This window comes from Chaetura pelagica, unplaced genomic scaffold (genome assembly GCF_000747805.2).
Source record: "Chaetura pelagica isolate M959 unplaced genomic scaffold, ChaPel_1.0 scaffold343, whole genome shotgun sequence".
In the NCBI taxonomy this organism is placed as follows: Eukaryota; Metazoa; Chordata; class Aves; order Apodiformes; family Apodidae; genus Chaetura; species Chaetura pelagica.
In genome coordinates, this window is record NW_009952873.1 from 1,360,065 (window position 1) to 1,375,938 (window position 15,874).

At 49.1% G+C, this 15,874-nt stretch overlaps 1 protein-coding gene across 1 annotated transcript in view; it reads right to left on the reverse strand.

Moving 5' to 3' along the window:
- Window positions 1-9,617, reverse strand: part of SLC6A12 (solute carrier family 6 (neurotransmitter transporter), member 12) — a 37,974-nt gene extending 28,357 nt beyond the window's left edge. Inside the window, exons 1-2 of the mRNA XM_009995193.1 lie at window positions 9,580-9,617; window positions 684-880 (exon numbers count right to left, since the gene is read on the reverse strand). Coding sequence (XP_009993495.1) covers window positions 684-880; window positions 9,580-9,605 — 223 coding nt within the window. The 5' untranslated portion in view covers window positions 9,606-9,617. The remainder of the gene's footprint in view (window positions 1-683; window positions 881-9,579) is intronic.
- Between the last annotated feature and the right edge of the window lie 6,257 nt (window positions 9,618-15,874).

The window sequence follows — 15,874 nt, forward strand, 5'->3', positions numbered from 1 at the left end:
AAGAAAAGTTGGTGACAGTCAATTATTCCCGACCTCTTTCCCAGTTTCATTTTATTGTTACAAGAAAACTAATTCTTAACCATGTCAAGATCTTGTTGCAGTATTACTGGAAAAGGGGAGTCATGCAAGAAACAAAATGGAAGGGGAATTAACTCTTCCTGTGGACAGGTTTCCCTAGCAGTAGATTGACCACTGGGAAAACTGTTCCTATGGAATAGGTAGCAATGTCCTTCTAGGAGGTATCAGGCCTCAGCAAGGATATCAGCACCATAAAAGCCTTTCCTCCTCTGCACCAATTGTCTGCGAGAGATGGGGGTGCCACAGAGAGTGGGAACAGGGAATTATGTAGAAGGTTGCTGATGGCTTGCTGACTACTCACAGCATTTGATGGTTTCAGAAGACCACCTGTTTCTCGAGATGCCCAAAAGCCTTAAAGACTTGCTAAAGTTCAATTCGTCATACAAAACTGGGAGAGCTGCTTTGAGAAACAGTAGTCACTGGGCAGCTGGATTCACCCCTCCGTTTTCATTTCTCACTGTTTTGGAAGGACCTAACTTGCTGGAGAAGAGAATAAGGGAGCACATGTGGAAGCACATGAAGCATAGGAGGAACGGGTCCAGGCACACACATATCTCTTGTTGTGCCTGCAGACCTAGGACAACTCATGCATGCTGTGAACTTACCACCGCCGTTCTTGTAGCAGAGGTATGGGAACCTCCACACATTACCCAGACCAATGATCTCCCCAGCCACAGACAGGACAAATTCCATTTTGCTATTCCACTGGCCCCTCTCTTCCATTTCATCTTTTTTTATCTCTTCAGGAGCTGTTATGGCCTCATTGGACACTCCTTCCTTAGCCCCAGCTCTTGTCATGGCTCTGTGGGATAGAAGAAAAATAAAACATGGGCTATAGGGAGTTGCTGTAGGACAAGCTGGCAGGAAAAGGAGGGAGGGGACCAGACTCCACAACAGATGTGTTCCTAGTATTACTTTAAGGTTCTTTCATACTATGGAAAAATGGGTTCTTTAGCTTAAGCACAAATAATTTTCCCCAAGTTATGTGTGTGGGACAGAACGTCTGTACTGAATGGACAGAAGGTCACTGGTCAGGTGCAATGGGCCTACCTGCCCCACTCCTTCACTGGACTCATCCCCAAATTTACCCTTTCTCCCCACACAGCTCCCTTCTTTCCCACACAGCCCCCTTCCTCCCCACACAGCCCCCTTCCTCATTCTTCCAGACCATCAGCCTTAGTGTGTCTCCATCTGCCTCTCCACATGCTGACTAAATGCTCTACCTCTCCATCATTGCTAGAAACTTGGCTCCTTTCAGTAACAAACAGGCATGAGCATGAGTCCTCTACCTTTGCCCAATCCTGCAAAGAATACAGAGTGAGGAAACAAAGCTCCTGAGACCAGGTAGTTGTGAGGTGTTTCAGGCCTGGGCAAGGGAGCATGAGTACTGAGATCGCACAAGCTCAGTTATTGCAGTGAAAATGTTAGTAGGAAAAAGCCCAGCTGTGGAAACATGGGGCAAATTCTGTTGGAAGAAAGTGTATTGAGTGTGACTGGGCCTGCAGGGTGGTACAAGGAAGACATTCTCAGTCTGTACTAAAACCTGAAGTATGTTTAGCATGCCCTTAATTAATCAATTAAGTTAGTGGCTTCTTGTTACAAGATACAATTTTCTATTATACTTAAAGTACTTTAATTGCCTAGTTCATTTAAATCCAGCCTAAATTCACATAGACCAGACTGAATCTTCTTCTTGACATTTTCATATTGTTCACAGGCATTTGATTATAGGACAAAATGAAAGTGTGAAGAGATAAAGCTGCCTTTGACTAAAAAAAAATTCCCCTCAAAAGCTTGCTCTGATGAGTTACCTGAGGCAAGGGTGCACATGTGGGTCCAGCCAGAAAGTACATGAAGAACAAGAGCTGAGTAGCTGATGAACTACACCAGGGAAGTTCTAACTCTAGCTACATCTCACTGGTGACATTACTGAGCAGAAGCTGGCTTTTGAAGGGGTGATTGGCATCAGCAATGATTACACATCTCCACAATTAGGATTAGGAAACTACACTGGAAACAAGCCTCTCCAAAGCATCTCAGCTTCCATTCCCACTGAGATTACCAAGAAATCAGGGCTCTGTTCCTTCACATTAACTTACAGATTGTTTGCTTGTGGTTTGATAGGTTTTAGTAGCACATCTGTCATTCCATGTCTCCTAAGGGGACATTCCCATTTCCAGGGAGCTTCAGGGACAGCAATCTGCATCCCACACAATAATTAACTCTTCCACTGCTCCTGGATCTGCCCTGGACCACTTCAGCTTGTTCTCTCCCAGGAAAAGTCCAAGCACAGCTCTGAAGGTGGCTCAGGCCAGGGATCTCTCACAGTCAGCAGGTCAGCCATGAGCAACACCTCATCACCCTGGATGTCCTCTACTGATAGGACCACCAAACATATCCATCAACCTTTTGCACCAGGATGGTGCACCAGGACCATGATGGCAAACTATTCCCTCCCTCCTTGTGCCTAGTCTCTCTCCAGTAATTTCCTTCTGGGCTAGCATCACTGCATAAGCCATCACATGGAGAGCAGGGAATACCAGGCAATCTGACCTAACTGGAAATAAGAGCAAGTGTAGTCCTGGCATCAAACTGGCCCAGAAACACAACAGCACTTGTTTTGGTGCAGTTTTCAATGAGGCAAGGGGGAAGCAGGAGCAGAAACTTGTTGGCCATGCTTGCACTTACTCCACACAAGACGGCATCGTTATCACCATGCCTCATTTGTTTCTGCTAGTTTCCCAGGGGAAATGAAATAATTTCCTAAATACTAACCCACTGGATCGGGCCCTGGGGCAAAGAAAGATTCTTGCATGTGAAGAGACAACTTGATAGCAAAGCATGGAGTTTTTTGGCACAAGGCTTGTTCCCTATCTCTGTCATTGAAGTAAAGAAAGAAAACCAGATCTCACAGTGTAATGCACCAATTTCTCTCTAGATGCCCAGGGCAACAACAGTCTTCATTCCCCCATCTGCTGAAAGGCCCATCCTATTCCCTCTGAGATCAGTAGCAGACTGCCATGGGCTCTGAACTCAGAGGGCTAAATCCCATACAAAGCATTAACATTGCCTTTAGTAAGAGGGGCTGCAGCAGGAACAGGGGAGCGCAAACGACAGAGAGCATTCAGGCATCAGTGAAGACCATCCTCCAAGCTATATAGCTGCCTCTTCAAGAAAACTGCAGGAGGATTCTGATCCTCTATTAAATAGAATTATTTCCACAAAGGGCCTATACATGGGCAGTACACAGCAGTGGGCACAACCAGGCCTGGTGTCAGATGCAGGCGCACCAGGGCACTAAGGAAGCAACCTCCCTTTTTTCCCCAGCCCTTGCCCTTTATGGTCCATATGCTAGAAAGAACCTATTTACTGCTATGGCTTGCACTGCCCCAAATCCACCAAGTACTACAACACGTGTGGATTTACACTTGAGTGTGAAGCTGAATCAGTCCTCCAGCAGGCTCATACAAACCTCTAACCTCACATTTCAAGAAAGTGGTGCAACCCAGAGACCAAGGCACGCACCCTAATGAGAGTACATGCAGAGCTAGCAGCTCTGCAGCTCACCAACAGGGAGTTCCTCCCAGTCCCAGATCCTCCAGCCAGTTATTCTCAGCTTCTGAAGCCCAGGCAAGGCCTCTTTCCCCATTGCTTGTTTGCAGTAAGGCCTGCCAGCTGGCTAATCAGTTCATTCAGATGCTGCAGCACAGCCTCCTCATCTTTGAGAGGAGCAGAGCTCCACACACTGTCAAACCTGAGAGAAAAAAGTTACATGTACTTAATGAAACGTGTTTGATCTGTCACAGTCCTTGGCACGTTCCAATTTGCTGCAGTCCAGGACCCATTATCAAGTACAATGATGCTTAAATCTGGGTTTATTTGGGATGTAATGAGAAGCTGACAGGAGAAGACTTAGCTAGTTCTTTGCTTTTATTCTTTTAATGCAAGGTGTCTCAAGAGCCTGCCTATTTCTACTAATATTTGTATTTTACCTGGTTTTGTGTTAGACCTGTTTCACACATGGGGGAGGGGGAAGATCACCATTAGGGAGTCACCTCCTCTCACCCAGCCCCAGGAAGGGAGGGCCAGCTGACAGCCTCAGCCCTGTCACCAGCCTCCACCTCAGGGACACCTAGACCCAGGCTTTGACTCTGCACCTGTCCTCTGACTCTTGAATAGGCCAGCACAAAAGACAGGACCTGGGACATTGCAATGGAGAACATGGTTGGGACAAACACAGGCCAGCAGGGGAGGTACAGCATTTATGGCTTTATTTTCCAATTTTAAAATGGGGGAAAGCACCCTGGTTATGGAATCAAACCTTCTCAACCGGGAACAGGTGGTAGATTAAACCAGTGCCCAAAGTTTTGGCCCTCTGTTCCATGAGATTCAGCTTCTCCCTTCCCAGACCAAGTGATGCACAGCATTATACATCTCCACTGCTTCCCTCTTTGCTTTGCCTGCTGTTTCTATGAGAAAGCCTATTCACATACCTCCTGGCTCTTTTCCTGAACATCTAATCCTACTGTGACCTTGCCCTATATGTTCTCAGGCCAGATGGGGACTCAGATAACTTCTTCTGTCCACCTAGGAACAATCTGACTCTCCCATAGCAGCCGCAGCCACCCACTGTGGCTCCTCCTCAACAGGCAGATGTTTTATTCTCCCTTTGGATGCCCCTCTCCTTAAAACACACGAGTTTGGGGAAAAGACTTTGCCTCTCATTGCCTGCCTGCACTTTTTCTGCTGTTCCTTCATAAAAGTTTGGAGAAAAATCCTCCAAATCCTTCATTCCCAGCCTCTTTTTTTTGCTCTTAAGAGTTTTTCCAACTCTTGAGATGTTGCTTACATAACTCACAGTCAACCTGGACCCACTCAGTTGCCACCACCATCTTCCCTCCTCAGCTCCCTTTGACCTTTCCAGCTTCTTCTAGAGGTGCTCTGATGTATTTTGAACCCTCAGCACTTCCAGGAAGTGCTTTTTTCCAAGCCTGGAGTATCCTTTGCAGACAGGATCCCCAGCCTGTTGTCTTACCACAAAGAGGAGGGGACAGCCCAGTGCAACAGGCAGCTCTGTATGAAATGATACTGGACTTGGTACCGGGCTTGGTGGAGGCAGCCACATTTTTCCCCACAAGATTTATTGCTGAGAAAATAAGAACACACCTGGATTCCCCCAGGCACTAGAGAGGAGGCAGCATGTAGGCAACCATAAACACAGACAACAACAAGTTCAGTTCTTCAATATTTGATTGAGGTAGCCCAGTCTCCCCTTGATCACAAATTTTGGTCTGTGTTTGTCTCACACCTACCACCATGGGATCCTGAAAGTATGGCCACAAAAGGCAAGGAAAACCAAGGACAGCTCTGAATCTGTGTAGACTCACCACTTTTGTCTGATGTGCTGAAGGCACAACACAAAGCTGCAGGAAAACAGCATTTGTTGGCTTTATTTGGGAGCAAGCTGCAACTAAAGGGAGGAGGCAGGAATCAGAAAGAAAAAAAAAAGGAGAATCAAAGTGTCCTTCAAAAGAAAAACTCAGCCTCTCCCAAGGCAAAAAAGGGCTTGTTCAGGGCTGCTCAGGAAACTCAAGGAACAAGAGAGACAAGAAAGATGAGAGAGAAGCTTCCCAAGATTTTGGCACAGGAGGAAGAAGCTGTTAGAGGCTCTCCTAAAGCTTTTCTTCCCACAAACTTACTGCCTCTTCCCAACTACTATCACAGAGGAGCTCCTACTGCTGGGAAGTTAACATCCTCCATTTGACCTCTTCTGCTGTTTTATCTTAAGGCAATTGAGAGGAGGACAATCTCAAGAGTGAACAGTAAAGGAAAGTGAACAGAGATGCCATTAAAAAGCAGCTGATAACGTTTATTAGAAGCACAATTTGAAAGTACCTTTGGACACTTGTAGGTGCTGCTTGAGCTGCAGAAGGTAGAATCACAAGGGACACTGCAGACAGCTGCACTGCATTTCTATTTCTTGGTTTCCTTTTGAAACAAGCAGCAACCAAGCACATAAACTTCAGTTTAAGGTGGGGAGGGAGGAATCAGAAAGCAAGCAGGTTGGGCTGGGTTACAAAAGGAGGAGCAGGAGGACACAGAAAATTTTCTGGTTGCATAATAAGAGCCAGCAGTTAGTTGGCAGCTGAAATTCTGTGTCGCATTTTGATGGCAGGAGGTGGGGGCAGTTGTGGAAGCAGAGACAGAAAATCTGGGCTCAGCAAGGCACAGCAGTGCCAAGGTACAGCTCAAGGAACAAACCCAGTTAGATCAGTGCGTGGGGACTGAAGCTGGAATAGGTCATATCTGCAAGATGGACAGGAAAGCACTAGCAGTAGAAATAAGTGCTTTCCAGCCAATCTAAGAGCAGCTACATGAATGGGGCTGGCTGCTTCCAAACCTGACTGCTGCTGGGGAACTGCTTGCTCCAGCGGCAAGGAGAAAGGCAAGGAAAAAAAGTAGCAAGAGAAAAACTGATCAACTCCAAGACAGCAGTCAAAATTAAAATGCCTTTCATTTCAAGCTGTTGAAAGCGACTTGGCTTTTTTATACCTCCTAATTAACTTCTAGGTTGTCTTGGCTGCAGGGCATTCCCTAAGCATCTGTTAAGCAAGGTTTGGGGGGCACAGGAGGCTGTCACAAGGGTCAGATCCTGCTTACATTTTCTCCAACATGAAATAAGAGCCATGCTTGTGCAGTCGGGGAGTTTGCTCCTGACACCAGCAAGAGTGAGACAAGAAGCAACTGTGAGTTTAGTAATGACATGTACATCTGTGATGAAAGCTGCAAGGATTATAATAGAGCATCATCCTGCAGAGCATACACCCCCAACTCAAGAGGGGACCAAATGACTCCTGCCCTGCTCTCTACTGCCAGGACAGGAGATCCTCCCACATACCTAGCAGTGACTGGACTTCCCTGAGGATCAGTAGCAAATCCCTTGCTAAAAGCAGTGTAGGCTGTTGTTCTCACTGTCAGTTCAGTGTCTGTGACCATGGCTCACCATCCTTGCTCTGGGATACAGAGATAAGGAGATGGTTTTTTACTTCAGTCTAGAAAAAAACCCAAGACTAACTGATGAAGTCCATAAATGGGGTGTAATTATGATCAGAAACCAGCCTTTGCATCAAACCAGATACTCTCAAGACTTCCACTCAGCCCATAGTCAGGTTGTATCCACCGTCATATAGCAGAAGGCCCAGTCACATGAAAAAACCCCTCAGGATCCAGCTTCTTACCACAGCAACGGGTCTCCTACGGATGCAAAGCCAGGCCAGCACCGGGGCAGCCCCTGGAGCCACACACTCCCTAGAGCCAGAGGTGTCTGGCTGAAGTCCTGCAGCTGTGTCAGGCTTGCTCAGAGGTCCCAGTGCACAGCCCAAGTGTGGAGACAGCAAAGCTTCTGCCACCGCCTGCAGGAACAGAGCAGGTGAATGGCACAGAGGGTGAAAACCACGCTGCTCCAGCACCCACTCTGCAAACAAGAACTGCAGGGCCACGGTGGGGCAGAGACCTTGGTGCAGTCCTGAGGTGCACCACAGTGACAGGACAGAGTCCACAGGAGGGGACACAGTGGCTACAGGACTGCCACCTCACCGAGGCAGCAAATGCAGGGAGCAAGGCAGTCCTGTGCAGGTCAGGTGAAGGAAGGGAGCCCACCAGCCCCTAGTACTGTGGCTTGGCCCCCTGCTGCTGACCCCAAGGGGTTAGGGAAGGGTAGGCAGCAAAGCAGCTACCCTCTGCAACTGCCTCTGGGTCCTCAGAAACCTCCTAGCATCTGAAGTGCTTAAAATCCTTGCAGTGTCCTCCATGGGGCTGCTGCACAAGGGTGGGAAAGTAGAAGAGCCAGCACCGCTGGTAGCCACCGTCTCCAAAAGTCTGTGGTTCAAAGGCAGGAGAGCAGTGCAGGGGATTTGGCATCTCACTCCTCTGGGCACTTCTAGCTAAATGCCTCCAGATAGGAACAGCCTGGCTAACTTCCCAAAAGCACAGCCTGGGGATGCTTGCTCTCAGAGTGATGAGAAACAGGGAGCACAGGGAAGAGTACTCAAGAAAAACTCTTCCAAAAGACAGGTGAGGTTATGGCACGACACATTACCTTATGCCTCCCAGCAGTGAGGGTGAGGGGAGCCAACAGCTTAGTTGACAGAGAGCAGTGCCATGGCAGAGCTGTGTGTGCAGCCACAGCACAGCAGCAGAGCAGTGCTGGATGGGCTCCCTGCCATGACTGTCCCCACACCGGGCTCCCTTGTCAGCCCACACAGGGAGCACAGCACCCCACATCCTGCTCCAGCACAGGCTGGGGAGCTACCTGGGCTGACCCTGGGCAGGCTCAGCCATCTCCAGTTGGTGCACAGGACAAGGCACATCAGGTGAAACTGGGACAGGCAGAGACATGTGCAGACTCCAATTCTAGCAGTGTGGTAACCCCTTTCTAGCAGTGCCTGCTGTAACACTGCAAAGTGAAGGGTCTGCATCCCACCTGAACCCTCCGAGAGGCAAGACATCTGCTCTCCAATCTGAGGTGCCAAAGCTTTCCTATATCCCTGCCCAGGAGCACAAGGCTCATTAGCCTGCACCCTTCAAGGACCACAGCTACACCACTAACCCAGCACAGCTGGGCTGTTGCAGAGCTGCAAAAGTTGGGTCCAATGTTCGGCCTCTGGTATCAGCAGCTGTCAAAGAGGAAAACCTGAGGCCATGGCATTTCCAATGGCATTGGATGAAAGCTTTCGTTAGTAGTGATTACTTTAAAAGCACTGTTGATTTAAGGAGACACAGATTAGGTGTTGTGAAACCCCCGTGTATTCCGCCTGGGTTTGTTCACAAGTACATCCACAGATCCCCAAAATTCAGCACACGCACAAACTGTGCTTTCTCCCTGCCTCATCTCTATACAGGATCAAATTTGATGAAGCCTTTGAGGCATGAGGAACAAGGAACACACTCCCAGGCACGTCTTTTAGAGCTGCAGCCCCCAAGTCGATGTGCCAGGAGGGCCAGCACCTCTGCAGAGCAGCTCAGGAGGAGAGGCAGTCACTGCCTCAAGTTTGCAGGAGCTGAAATACCCACAGCCTCCCTCCCTCCTAGCAAGCACCTTTTCTCTAGTCCCTGTTATCACCTAGCCATCACTACCCTTCATCACCATCCCTGTCTGGCCCACTCTCATCTCCTGTCTCAATCTTAATCTGAGACCCTTTCTTTCTGTGGTCTGAGTCCCTTTCCTGGCAGCAGCCTCAGCAGAATTGCTGCCTGTCCTTTCCTATAGGAACCACTGAAAGAAAAACCTTTTCCCTGTGTTGATCCAAACTGATTATTTGCTCCCCATCCTCCAGCTCTCTCTTCCTTTGCTTAAGTTGGGAAGCCTTTCCCCATGCAGATTTGCTGGCCCACTCCCCAGTGCACAGCAGACAGCTGGCAGGCAGCAGCTGGAGACACCAGTACTCCCAGCATGACATGCACATCCAGCCAGATCTGCTCAAACAGTTCTTCCCACCTCACCTGAACCCAGTGCAGGTCTCTGTCATGCAAGCCCGTCCTGTCCTGTCCTACTGGAATCCAGGCAGGGAACCCAGTGATTGTCAAAAAGACACAGCAAGAGTTAAGGCAAAGACTCCCCTCTCTCCTCCTCCTGTCCCTCCCCTTCCAACAGCTCCCCCCACCAAACTATCACCCAGCTCATGTGTGGGTGGTGGGAAGGGAGGTGCATCAGGACAGGAGAACTTTCTCCCCAGTTCCCTTACAACATACACCTCTCCAGACCTTGAACTGGGGCCCCAACAGGAAAGCAAGAAAAGAAAGCAGCCACAGTTGGGCAGGGTAAAGGCCCAAAGTTTGGAAAGACCAGCTGCAGCGGCCAGTGGAGTGACTCCAGGTCCTCTTGACCTCAGTGGGATGAAGCTCTCCCCTTGCAGGCCCAGGCTGCCTGCCACGTATCCCTACTGCTCTGGGGCTCCAGCACTTCAGGGGGATAGTGGCATCCCTTGAAACTGTCCTGCAATAGTGCAGAATGAATCATTTCCATCCCCTGGGACCACTACACCAAACCTGCTTCAGTAGCCAACTCGAGGCTCACCAACACCATCAGGCAGATGGAGCAAAAGGAGCAGGTGGAGTGGGAACATTTGTCCCGGGTTCAGACAGATCTCTCTGTCCCTGTGCAATGCACTGCAAGTGCAGACATAACTCACAGGAGAGAGCTCTGTCAGCAGGCAGAAATATTGCCGGAGTCTTTATTTCTATAATGCCTGTGTGCTTACTAGAAGTGAGTAATCCCTCTGTGCCTTTGCCCTGGCAGCTCTCCTTGTATCTGCCTCAACCCTGATGTGCTTTTCCAGGCCTTCTCACAACCAACATGAGCAGCAGGCATACCAGTTAGGCCATTTCTCTCAAGACTGTTCAGCTCAGATTTTTATTTTTTTTTTAATGTTATGCCTAATGCTATCACTGTTTTGTCTTTCGCTTCATCTATTAATGTGCCTGCCAAATTCCTATTGACCTTTTCCTGCACACATGTGGTCAAACCACAGCAGCACGTGGGATGGAAGCTAGGACACACGGCAGCACAAGCTCTGATCTGCTCGTCTGTGTCAGAGCTCACCAGACCAATATCCCTCAGCCCCCCCAGAGGAAAACCTGGGAGCTGAGAAAAGCCCTCACTTCCCCTCACTGGGGAAGCTGTAGGTTTAAGTACCTGTACACTCTACAGAGGTCGTTTGTAATGTTGACTCAAGAAAGGTCCTCCACAGGTGCCAGAAGCCAGTGAACCAGATGGCATCAGAGCATGTCAGATTGCCCTGGGGACAAGGAAAGCTGGAGATGTGCGTGAAGGGAGTTGCCCTCGTGCCTGTCAGGATCCTTAGGATAAACCACTGAGCCCCATGCTGGAGGCAGCAGGGTAGAACATCTCAGCTCACTTTGAGGATGTTTATTTACTACCTCAGCTGTCACTGGGGGCAGCCAGTGTGAATGCACACAGCTGGGCACTGTGAAGAGGGGGAAGGGCCCCTCAGAGTGAGTGCTGGGGGATGTCCTCAGGGTTGGGGAGCTCTGAGCCAGCCCAGTCCTGTCCCAGAGGCCCCAGCTGGGCAATGGGGATGTGAGGGCAAAGGACTGGGTGGCAGGCAATGCCTCTTCATAGCAGCCAAAGACAACATGCAGTACCTTGTTTCCAGGATTAAAATTTCCAAGCATGCAATTTTTCAAAGCCCTGGCTTTCACCTACCGTTTGGGCTAGTTGAAAGGACTGGTTCCACATCCAAAGAAATACAGGCTGATTCTTCCATTGCACGAGCTGGGATCAACATCAGAGGGGCCAGGCTCCTTCTTCTGCCTTTTGGGAGCTGCCTCTGAGGTCCTGAAAGATTGCAAGGTAAACATCGTATGCTGACTACACAACACAGGCACTGAACTACTTCTGTCACTACTTATGAAGGACAGTGCTGCTGCTCATGCTGCTACAGGGGACTGGTGTGACCCAGCACAGCTGGGGAAAAGGTGCAATAGAGGTTATCTAGATATGAAAACTGGACTGAGATTAGCCTCGGTAAGCCGAGCTGACCTAAAAACTTGATTTACCCACACTGAATTGTTTCTCAAGGACATCTCAGGGTTTTTTTGCAAAACAGTAGATGGGAAATTACCTGTGACATTAAGGTAAAACAAGAAGGAAGTCAAGCTAAATGAAAACTTTATCCAGCAATGTGTGAAATTCATTCTCCAGCAGGAAAAAAAAGGCTGCAGTTTCTGCTTTCCAGCCCAGAAGGTACCAGAAGTTACATGCAGGCTTCAGAGTTTTCCACCAGGCAATAATACACTGTTATTAAATCCTGCTACAGGCATGGGGCACCTTTATCTCACCATGGCAGCCCTCACTTGAGGGATTGCACTAGTGTGACAGCCCAGACTGAAAACCAGAATATCACCTTCTGACCAGCTCAGATGTGGGAGTTACAGACTGCACTCAGCATCATCCCAAGAGAGAGCAAGGAAAGGATGACACACTCCCTGACCACTAATTGTCATCCTCACTGGCAGACACAGGCCCTGAGCTGGCACCCTGGGCTGTGCAGCTGAGCAGGTAGGACAGGGCTGCTAAAGGACACAGCAGTCTGGCTTCAGGTCTCTGCACTGCAGGGGTTCCTCTCCTGCCATTGCCATGGGCAGAGGCAGCTTCCTACAGGGACTAGCAGAGTGGCATTTTGTGCTGGGATGCAAATTTGCCAGCAAGCCCAATGAGAGGAGCCACAGTCAAGGCTCAGTTGGCACAGGAGATAGACATGGGCAGGGATGAGCCCTGGGTGCTTCTGAGGAGGGAAAAACGCTGACCCCAGGAAGGTGGCTTGGTGCAGATTTATGGAGGGAGCTGAAGGGGGAAGAAGCCCTGCTGGCAGCAGGGATGGGGAGAGCGTGGGCAAGGCAGCTCTTAAACACTCCGTACCCAAAAGGGAAGCACTACTTGTGATAAATCCTGTAAATATTCAAAGCACCCCTCTCACTGGCCCTTCTCCAGGCAGCATGAACCTCTCTCAGAGCTGGGATGGTACCCCTCCTCCGTGTGCAACTCTAACTCTAGCAGCACCCAGATCTCTGTAACCCTCACCACAGGGCATCCTGAGGCAAAGAGAATTGGCAGCATCCAATTTTGCAGGCAGGAAAACCAAGACAAGAGGAAGGTCCATTGCTGTGCCCGAGGGGCAGCAGCTTTCTCATTGGAGGGCCCTTGAGCTGTAGGCTACTTTCCTTGCCCTGGGAGTCTGTGGCATTCCCAACTGGCTGGTCCCACCATGCCCAGTGACTAAGGCTTGGCTGCCTTTGCTTTTTCAGCCATTTGAACCTGCTGCCCTGAGGATCTAGTTGCTGCAGATGGGCTTCCCCACACATCTGAGTTCCCTGGGAGCCACCTCAGATCACCAGGACCAAGTGGCTCTCATAGGAGGGGCTTCCTCACGTACACACAGGGTGCACAGGAGGAATGGGGAAGTACTGTTGTCCCACCACACAGTGGGACCTGCTCCCACTGCTGCTGCCAGCCCAGAGCCTGCTGCAGAGTGTGAGAACTCTCCTTGAAATGATCCGATTCCTTCAGCCTGCCAGGCCCAGGGTAGCTGGAAACCAGGGCTCAACCTGCTACACCAGACTTTGCCCTGACGGATAGTGAACCCCAACCTCAGAAATGTCCTGCACCTTTGCAAAGGTGTCCTACTCCCCACCCTGCTCACTGCCTGCCAGCTGGAAGTGCACTCTCACCTGCCTTTTTATCTTTCCTTGTCTTTCCTCAGAGAACATGTTGGCTTTTCTTATTATTTGCGTGTCCCAAGTATTTCCTCCCTTTTGGATGGCTCTGACATGCCTGCCAAAGAGCCAGCCTGGAGCAGCAGGCTGCCAACATCAGCCCATGCTGGGGCCATGCTCCCTGGCAGCTTCCTTCTCTGAAAAGAGCTCATTTCCTCCCAGCCCAGCTACTGGGAGAAGTGTGTCAGCATGACACCCTACAGACACATCCAAAACATTCCTGTCTTCCAAGCATTAGAGGCTGGGGGATGCAGGCAATGAGTTTTATGTTGGAGACAGAGGAGCCAGCAGCCCTGGCTGCACCCCTTTCTAGGCCAGATTTGGTAGAAGATGCCACTATCCTCACTTGTTCAGACTAATCCCAGTTTTTGACACCTTTGCTAACACAAGAGGAAAGACACTGGTTCTCCCACAGGCACAAAGCTGCTTCTTCCTTCATCAGGAACTTGCCTAGCTGACTGCAAGCTATGTTTGCAGAGGAGTTTCCCCAAGGCATTAGTATAATTTATATTTTTAACTTATGGCTAATTTCTGCTTAAATAAGACTGTGACTTCCTACAGCAGTTTCACTGTAACTAATCATAAGTGAACATAACTAAAGTAATAAGTGCTAATGAGGCCCCACAGAACCATGATGGGCTTCGGCAGCTGCAGAACCCCTCCTGTGCTGGGCTCCTGGAGAAGAGGAGGCTGTCAGGAGACTCCACCTTTGGAAGTATGGGCAGGATGAGACATCCTCTATTTCACAGCATCCATGATGGGATTGTGGAGGAGAGGATGAGACATGGACAGACATCTCAGGAGCCCACTGTCAGCAGTCAAACCGGGCAGGAGGGAGGATTAGCAATGCTGGGGAGACATCTGTGGTCTAACCACCTCTATGAGTCTACCACCAATGCTTTCTGTTGATCAGAGGCCAAGGAAGACCACAGAAAAAAGGTAGGGAGAGGACATATGGGTATATGACTCTTCACTCCTGCTTTCCCTTTCTGCTTCCTCAGGGCAGCCGGGCTTGTTGCCACAGGATAAGTGTTGTGACAGTAAACACCTCCAACATGAAAGGCATGAGGATGGAAAGGACAAGGTCAGTCTGTGGGGACAGAGCAGTGCATGTTGTTGCCTAAAGTGACATGACACTGGACAGGTCAGATGGAGAAAGGGGTAACCAAGTCACCAGTAACTTCTCAGAAGTAATGACTTCCTGAATCCATCTTTGTGCTCTCCCACAGGCTCTTCGCTTATCTTTGCCATGCAGATCCCCATCCTGCAGGCTGCTAAGCACATTAGCAGACAAGGGCTCAGCCAAACACCCTACTCTGAGGGATATGCTCATTTGCACTGGCCTGTAGAACACATTTAACAGATTATTTGGGGATCTCTTCTTCACAGGATTACATATCCCACATGCTAAAATGTTAATCTTACTCTGTTTTCCTCATTTATGCACCATGTCCTGTCATCTCCCACCACATCCACTTTTCTGGTCACCAAAACGTGCAACACAACCCACAACACATGATTCTTCAATAGCCATGGAAAATGGTCTTTTATGACACCAGTGGCAAAAGGAGAAGGACCTCTCGAGGCATCTGTTAGAACACGCTGGGAGCCTGAGGGTCCAGGATGCTCCCCAAGGGAGCAGATGAATCCTGCTTCATAGGTCCACAGGTACAACCCCAAGATTTGAAGTCTCTTCTCTGCCTTATGTGAGCACCTCCATCCATGGAGGAGGACAGCAGGGTCAACACTATTTTTCTGTCCAATGAGGGGTCTGAGACTCTTCCACGGGCACCACTGATGCAAGCACCACAGTATGGGAGAAGAAGAGCCTGGCTTTCATGGACAGATGGATGGAAGGTTCAGCCATCCTTTCCAAGCATTAACAACCTGGGGTTGAATCTCAGGGACTTCTTTATTTTTATGTGAATTTCTCAGTTGAAACAAAACAGAACACTAACAAACTAACCCATAAAAAATGCTAGGCCTTTAATCTCATCCCCATTTTCCCAGTAATAATGAGTTGACTTCTCAGGCTAAGTTGCAGATTTTTTATTTTTAAAGGTTGGAAATTTCTAACCATGCATCTCATGTCTAAATGGACATCAGCATCTCCCTCGCTGAAGAAGGTATGAATGAGGTAAATTCCACAGACTGCAGACTCGTCAGAGAAGATAGTGGTAGGACAAGGGTAATGGTTTTAAACTGAGAGAGGGGAGACTTAGGAAGAAATTCTTCAATGTAAGGGTGGTGAGGAACTGGAATGTGTTGCCCAGGGAGGCTGTTGATACCCCATCCGTGGAGGTTTTTAAGGCTGGGTTGGATGAGGTTTTGTGCAACCTGGTCTAGTGGTAGGGGTCCTTGCTCACAGCAGGGGGGTTGGAACTTGATGATCTTTAAGGTTCCTTCCCACCTTAATGATTCTGTGATTCTATATGTCAAGCCAGGTGTCACAGGTAGCAATACTTTGTCTTAAAGTCTTACCAGAAATAAGACTTTTAAAATG